The sequence below is a fragment of the Lynx canadensis genome, chromosome D4 (genome assembly GCF_007474595.2).
Source record: "Lynx canadensis isolate LIC74 chromosome D4, mLynCan4.pri.v2, whole genome shotgun sequence".
Lineage (NCBI taxonomy): Eukaryota > Metazoa > Chordata > Mammalia > Carnivora > Felidae > Lynx > Lynx canadensis.
This window is the reverse complement of record NC_044315.2, coordinates 71174014-71182299: the sequence shown is the minus strand read 5'-3', so window position 1 is coordinate 71182299 and position 8286 is coordinate 71174014. Positions and strand designations below refer to the sequence as shown.

Below are 8286 nucleotides of genomic sequence, written 5' to 3'. Positions count from 1 at the left end.
TCTAGATTGCATGGAGGGACTATGAACAAGAAATGGCAGGTTTTCCAGCAAAGACAAGTTGTTGCATGAAAGAAAATTTGATTTCAGTTGGATTCTTCCAGCAGACAGCTGAAAATTTCCTTTTAAAAATTCATTGCCCTAACTATCAATTAGTTTGAATTAAAGTAAGTTGGTCTACAGTAGATTGTAATTTTCTCTTCCCTGTTTATTTGCTTTCCAGGAGTATTTGGGTTCACATCATTTCAGAAATGAATTCATTTTATTCATGTTGGCCTTAGAAAAACATATATCATGGGGGGGGGGGTCCTCTCAAAAATCTGTGCATCAGGGATCTGAATTCGAGAGGGTTTTTATTTCTTAAACAATCATAAACTGTAACAAGACAGGGTTAATAGTCCTACAAAAAAGTTGGTAACCAACACTATATTAATGCTATTGCCTGTGGAATTGTTTTCTAGAAAGAGAAAAATATCAAAGTGCACAAAAACATCAAGTTTGAAATAACTTAGAGCCATAAGACCATCTTGAGAAATCTCCTAAACCGTAGGAGATTTAATAGACTGTGGCAATACATTAGTGGATGACAAATTTGAAATGTGTAGCTTCAGAAGCAAGTACAGAGGAAAATAGTATTACTTTGCAAAAGTTATATACACATTAGTCTACGGTGTTAGTTTAAAAGTTATTATTTCTGCCTGGGTATTCATTGTATATATGAGATGAAAAGAAAAAAAATAAATAACCAAAACAGGACATAAAGCCCTGCAAAGTGAAAGAAATAAAATGAAAGCAAAGATACAGAGAAAATTTTCAAAGAAAAAGATAAATACAAAAACGTATTTCAGAAAAACTGTAGGAATAAAATAAGCAGATGAAATTTAGGACAAGTGCCCACAAAGGAAAAACTTCCAAAGGAGAAGAAGCATAAAGACAGAAAAGGAAATTAAAAATCACAGTGGGGATATGGACTTACCGATTTATCATTTTATTCCTTAGAAGCCCTCTATCAGTAAAGTATAACCACAACTCTCGAGAACACAAACAAATATAAAATTATGCACAAATGCAAGAAAGAAATTCAATTAAAAAAACAAAACAAAAACAACCAGCACCCGTCATCTTTGGGTGGGAGACAAAGAATGGTTTTTTCTTCCTAGTGTTCTGTATTTTACCTAAGTGTTTTACAGAAAGATATACTACTTTCATATGGACAGGAGTAAACTCTATTGAAAATGAAGCTCTGTATCACATTTCATATTAAAATTTAATCCAGCAGAGTCTCACTCTGCTGCCAGGCAAGTCAGGAACTGAAGAGGATGCTCTGCTTCCCCGTGAACCATATCCTAGTCAGCCTTTCCGAGTCGGAGTGGTCTACGGGATGAGCTCTGCACTTTGCTCTTGGTGAGAAACTGACCTCCCCGCTACTCGCGCGTGGTGCTCGCTGCCCCGGTACTCGCGCGTATCCGTCCGCCGTGCTGTCGTCCAGGTGGGAGAAGCGGCTCGGATTCCTGCAGCTCCCAGAGTCTGAGCCAGGCCTGCGGTGCGTCCCCCGTAGCGTCCCCGCGCTCAGACGCCCACCATCCCCTCCGCTCTCTCGCACATCCGCTGCAGAATTCGGTGAATGCTGGGGAAGCTGGGTCTGTCGGCGGGCAGCTTGCTCCAGCACAGGCGCATCAGGTTGTACAGCTCCAGGGGGCAGTCCTCCGGCCGGGACAGGATGTGGCCGTCGCGCACGTAGTAGATGACCTCCTCGTGGGCCATGCCGTAGTAGGGCTGCAGGCCGTAGGAGAAGATCTCCCACAGGACCACGCCGTAGGCCCACACGTCCGACTCGGTGGTGTAGCGGTTGTAGAAGATGGACTCGGGGGGCATCCAGCGGATGGGGATGGCGTCGTTCTCGTTAGCTTTGTAGTAGTCCGCCGAGTAGATGTTCCTGGAGAGGCCGAAGTCGGCGATTTTCACCACCATGTTCTCGCCCACCAGGCAGTTCCTGGTGGCCAGGTCCCGGTGCACGAACTTGCGCTCTGAGAGGTAAGCCATGCCGGCGGCCACCTGCCTGGCGATGCACAGCTGCTCCGCGCAGGAGAGCGGTGGCGGGGCCGGGCTGGCGGCCTGGGCCCTCCCGGACAGGTCGCTGTGACTGAGGCTGCACACGGGGTGCGGGGACATGCTGCGGAGGAACTCGTTGAGGTCGCCGTAGGCCATGTATTCAAAGAGCAGGCACATGGGCTTCCCGACGGCGCACACACCTGCAACCGAAATCACGGCCCTCGTTAGGGTGGGTGTCTCAAGTGACACGGGGGAAAGAGCGCTCCCAAAGCACTTGGTGGCCACGTTAGAAAATAGGGGCCCCGGTATTCTGTGGACAGCATGGCACTCGAACCCTGACCCCATTTGTTTGGGTGTCAACGTCTGCCTATTTACCTTTTAAGATTCAGCTTATCCATCACTCCTAAGTGCCTCCACTGCAGACACTGCCTGTTACCAGATTTGCCTATCAGCCTTTAGCAGAGGACCTACCGTCCCGTGACAATCGTCCATTTGTTTGAGGTTTCTCCTCCAACGTTTTAGAGCTCTGAAAGCAGAAGTCATGTCTTATTCTTTTTTTTTAAATCCCACACACCTACCACGTGTGCGGCACAGCAAGTACTTGGTACTTGTTTGCCAAGTGAACTTCACAAATGGCGCTTGCTTTGAGCATGTAAGCTACTTACTCTAACCGCACTTTCTATGGGGAAGGATGGTAAAGAAGATGTATGAGATTTGGAAAGGATAACACAATCCAAAATCTTAGGTAAAGTGCTCAGTAAAATTTTTCAAAACTTAGCTTTTAGGATGTTCATTCTAGAAAGAAAAAAAAATGTTAACATAAATGGAGTCTCAGGGTTAGTGCCAGGAGGACATGTGCAAAACTTAAATTCTTGCTGTATTTGAGAGGGAAATAGGACACCTTGAAATATTAGATCATTTGGGCACAATTTCACATCACTGTAAAAATAGATTATTAAACCTATTATTCTTTTTTTCAGGCAAAAATTAGAAGTCTCTGTTCAAAAAGGAAGAGAAATAATGAATGCTATTATCTTGGCTTATTTATATTGGGCCTGGTTTTTAATTCCAGGGATTTAGCAATCAGTATATTTATACATTCTAGAGAGAAAATTAAATGACAACATACTTCTCTGAGTAATTAAAAAAAAAAGCGATGTTTTGAACTGAGGTTATTTAACGTAACGTTCCACTCCTTGGTGCAGAAAATATATGGGAAGGAACAGGGATGGCTCTCTGACAAAGAAGTGAAGGAAAAAAGCACAAATGTAGGGGTAAAAGAGGAAAACTTGGGAAGCTTCTGTTTGGGGGATGCAATGCATTTCTTCATTTCTATAGTCATACCTAAGAGTTTCACAATGTTAGGATTATCAAATTCTGCCATGAGGGCTGCCTCCCTCTGAAAGTCAGCTTGCATGTCTGCTGAGGCTTCTTCTTTGAGCATCTTCACTGCCACCATTGTGAAAGGTTCATAGGGAAGTAAGCCCGGAGCCCTGAGAGATACATTTGTTTAGAAAGAAATCAAAGATCGGGAACACCATCTACCCACATTACTCTACCCACATTCATATACATTCCCTCCACTTTTGCAGCCTTTCCCAGAGCCACAGAATCAGAATAAGATGCCAACAGTAGATCGTACTTAAAACTCCTTGACTCCAATTAATAAAAATCACTGGGACTATTTTCAACACAGATTAAGTTTGAAAAATGCATTATTTGTACATTTCAGGAATTCTAAAGTACACAGATCCAATGAGATTGTCATTACCATCCTAAACCCTTAATGTCTGGCCAGACTCGAAATTCCTGGAAGGCAGGGACCATGGCTTATTCTTTATATCCCTTTAAAGCCTCAAATGGCGCCTTGCATATTTTTGGTTCCCAGTACGTATTTGTGTGAGGTTTTCATTAATTATGTAACCTCCATACCAGGGCTACTATGAGTGGAGTTGAGGTTGTGTCCTGCCCAAGAACACCAGGACAGAATGACAATTAGTGATTAAAACCAAGTCCACATTCTCTGGCCCAGTTGTGTGTCTTGAGCCACATCCATGCATAAAGGGTATTTCCTTCCAGTTCACAGAAAGGCAGTAAATGGGCTAGCATTGACCCCCATATGTACTGCTTCCTTGAGCTCATTATGTTCTGGCATGTTTGCATTATTTTTTCCTTTTTCTATTTTTGCCATTCCATGGATATCTATTTATTTATTTTTTAAATTTTATTTTTTTTTAATTTACATCCAAACGAGTTAGCATATAGTGCAACAGTGATTTCAGGAGTAGATTCCTAAATGCCCCTTACCCATTTAGCCCATCCCCCCCTCCCACGACCCCTCCAGTAACCCTCTGTTCTTCATATTTAAGAATCTCTTATGTTTTGTCACCCTCCCTAGTTTTATGTTATTTTTGTTTCCCTTCCCTTATGTTCTCTGTTTTGTCTCTTAAAGTCCTCATATGAGTGAGGTCAAGCAAAATTAGTCAGAGAAAGACAAATATCATATGACTCCATGGACATCCATTTAATATCTACACGTATCAGACTCTGAATTCTTCTTTTTTAAATTTTTTTTAGTGCTTACTTATTTTTGAGAGAGAGACAGAATGCGAATGGGGGACAGGCAGAAGGAGAGGGAAACGCAGAATCTGAAGCAGGCTCCAGGCTCTGAGCTGTCAGCACAGAGCCTGATGCGGGGCTAGAACTCAAGAACCATAAGATCTTGACCTGAGCTGAAGTCAGACGTTTAACTGACTGAGCCACCCAGGTGCCTCAAGAGTCTGAATTCCTAAATGGAAACACTAGTTCAAAGTAAATTTTAGGTGAAGTGAAGAATATAGCAATAGAAAATGGAAGAGAAGTAAATTTTAGAATTATTTACTAAAAACAAGGCAAGAAATTATGATTAAAATGTGTGATAAAATTATTTCTGAAAAGGGAATATAATTAAACTTCGCTAATTGCTTATAATTTGAATACATCATAAATGAAGGTTCTCTCCTTCTGCCCAGCCCTATTTTCCAGCAGAGAGAAAAAATTATTAAGATTCAGAGTGTAAGTACTCCATGAGATGAGGTTAATGATGTGAAGAATTATTTGATAATAGGTATCATACATTCAGCGTAGGCATCAAAGGAGCGGTCTCAAAGCCTTTCAGGTACAAATTCGGTGGAAAGATTTTTCACATGGGTAACTTTACCTTGCTTGAAAGACCCTTCCAAATGCTCCTTCGCCAATATCTCTCACATATTCAATGTTATTCCTTGGGTACTCCAGGCTCAGCAGTTTGGGATTCAGCAGGAGTGGCATCCTCTGGTACATGGGGTTGGGATGAAGTCTGTCTAGTAAGAGCTCAGAGGGAAGAGTAGTGAGGGTTACCGCCGCTGACTCTCTGCAGGTAAAACAGGCAAGATTGATAATGAGCTCAGGGTCAGGTAAGATCTTTGTACTCAGGCTCGGGTTTTAAAGAGAGAGGATGCTAGGAGGAAACAAAACAAATTATACTAAGGCAACTGAAGATCCTTCAGTTTTAGAGCAAGAAATATTTCGTTTGGTCTGGAGTCAAAAAGCACATTTTCGTGGGAATTTTGTCACTATCCAGTTGGCATAGCAATGGGGCTGAGCTGGAGTAGCCATATTCTTCCAAATTATTGTTTAGATTCTCTCTACTGTGAAAAGTTAACAATAGGACATGTGATCCTTTGCAAAAAGGTATTGATATTTTTATTTATTTATTTATTTTTTTAATTTTTTTTTTTCAACGTTTATTTATTTTTGGGACAGAGAGAGACAGAGCATGAACGGGGGAGGGGCAGAGAGAGAGGGAGACACAGAATCGGAAACAGGCTCCAGGCTCTGAGCCATCAGCCCAGAGCCCGACGCAGGGCTCGAACTCCCGGACCGTGAGATCGTGACCTGGCTGAAGTCGGACGCTTAACCGACTGCGCCACCCAGGCACCCCAAAAGGTATTGATATTTTTAAAGATCATGGTGGGGTGCTTGATCTTAAAGCAAGGCATTAGACGTCCTAAAGAGACTGGTCGTGTTGTATAGATCCCTCTTCCCATCCCCAATTCCCATGTTAAGTTTATAGGTTTTAATATATTACTACATGTGATTAGCTTCAATTAGAATCTCACCTTTTCTTATTTTTCCATTGTTTTCGTCTCCGGCAGCAATAAAGAGTAGTTACAGTAAGAAGCACAAATATTGCAAAGCTGGACATGATGGAGATTATTACAGTCATGGAGTATGCAGGTGAGACGGACAAGGAGGAAGAAGAAGAGGAAGGCAGATTTGGAATGTCCACACTTGGCTTTGAGGACGTCATTGGTGGGAATGCTGTAAGTGAACAATAATTTCTTTCATTCATTCTTAAACTTTTAAGAAGCAATGTTTGTAGTCAAGGAATCTTCGCTAAACTCAAGCAAGTTTAGTAAGCCAAATTTAATTTTAAGGATATGTTTTTATGGATCAGGTCATCCCTGGTTATATATTTCTAAAGTCCAAGTGTAATAACCCAGAGGTCCAAGTAAATCCAACTTGCAGAATCACAGAATTTTAAAGATGAGACCCGGAGAAAGGAACTGTTTTTTTCCAAGACAAATGCAGATCCTGGGTTAGTGCTGTTCACACTGCATCATGTTTTTCATGACCTGACAACAGTTATGGAAATTGTTAGGTTATTAAATAAAATAATTTCATGAAATTATATTTGAGGACAGGACTGTCTAAAGTTGAGCTTTTATACACATTTACTGTTGATTTACAAACAAAACAAAAATAATAGGAGATGAAGAGTGGAAATATTAGACACAAATGAGAAGTTAGTTCATCTAAAAATTGAACTGTCAAACTCCTATTAAAAAGGTCAGTGCAGAGGCGTCTGGGTGGCTCCATCGGTTAAGCATCCGACTTCAGCTCAGTTCATGATCTCACAGTTCGTGGGTTCAAGCCCCACGTCAGGCTCTGTGCTGACAGTTCAGGGCTGAAGCCTGCTTCAGATTCTGTGTCTCCCTCTCTCTCTGCCCCTCCCCTGCTCACACACTCTTGCTCTCAAAAGTAAATAAATATTTAAAATTTTTTTAAAAAAGTCAGTGCAGTATGAAAACAAGGTAAAATCTGCATTTCCCTGGAAACCGACAGATGCCATGTTCATATCACTCTGTAGAGTACAAAGTCCACTGTGTATCTGTGAAAACAACTTTATTAATTTATATTCTTTTAATTGACTGGTAAAGACAAAAACACAGATACAGGGTATTTTAATAATATTGACAAGAATGTTCTAATAGCAAACAATATCCTTTGTACCCTACACAGAAAGTAGCCACAGTGACAGATTAGAAAATAGTTTGCTGATAGAGGATGTGAGCTTTGGCCAAAGCCGTCCTCAATGGTAAACTCGGTGTTGTCTCTTTCCATTAGATAAAAAGGATGAAAGTGAATGAACTAGACGTTTAACTCAAGACTTTGGAAAAGAAACAAAAACTACAGAAAACAAAAATAGATGATAAAGTAACAGCCAGGTACAAGCAGTAATTAATAAGTTAGAATACACATACCACAAATGCTAGAATTTAAAAATAGGTCAAGGTTTGGTCTTATCTTTATTAAAGTAGTCTGGTAAGTAGGATTTTAATTTTTAAAAGATAAAAGCATAAACATGAAATTAGGAACGGTAAAGGAGTTATGATAGTAGAATGTAATTATGCAATAACATTTTTTAAATCTTTAGAAAAATGATAGGACCACATTGCCAAATTGGAAAAATCAGAAAATCTGAAGATAGTCATAACCAGGACATTTAAAAGTCTTTATAGAATTATGGAGACATTCTTTTGGTCTCAGAAGAAATAAAATTCCCAGATTTTATAAAATGTTACAGTAAGAGAAAAATCTATGAAATTATTTTAGAAAGTTATTATAATACTAATATCACACCCTGGCAACATTAGCACCAAAGAAAAGTGCGTTCCTAGATTAAGGAACATAGATTTAAACAATCCTAAACGAAATGTTAGAAAGTGGCTGCAATATAGCAAAAGAATTATATGTTTGATATACAGACATATATGAATATAACATATCACAAAATCAAAAGAAAACTTGTATTGCAGCAGATGCCTAAAGCCGTTTGAAATAGGACACTTGCAAAAGCAGAGATTACAAGGGGTGTCCATGTAGCACTTAGTGTAGCAGTGGACACAGTTATTACAGCCTGAGCACCAGTAGCTG

General features: G+C 40.5%; 1 protein-coding gene across 1 annotated transcript in view; it reads right to left on the bottom strand.

Annotated features, from left to right (window-relative positions):
- Positions 1-1566: 1566 nt before the first annotated feature.
- MUSK (muscle associated receptor tyrosine kinase) overlaps positions 1567-8286 on the bottom strand; it is a 90910-nt gene continuing 84190 nt past the window's right edge. Inside the window, exons 12-15 of the mRNA XM_030294311.1 lie at positions 6189-6390; positions 5249-5440; positions 3394-3542; positions 1567-2249 (exon numbers count right to left, since the gene is read on the bottom strand). Coding sequence (XP_030150171.1) covers positions 1567-2249; positions 3394-3542; positions 5249-5440; positions 6189-6390 — 1226 coding nt within the window. The remainder of the gene's footprint in view (positions 2250-3393; positions 3543-5248; positions 5441-6188; positions 6391-8286) is intronic.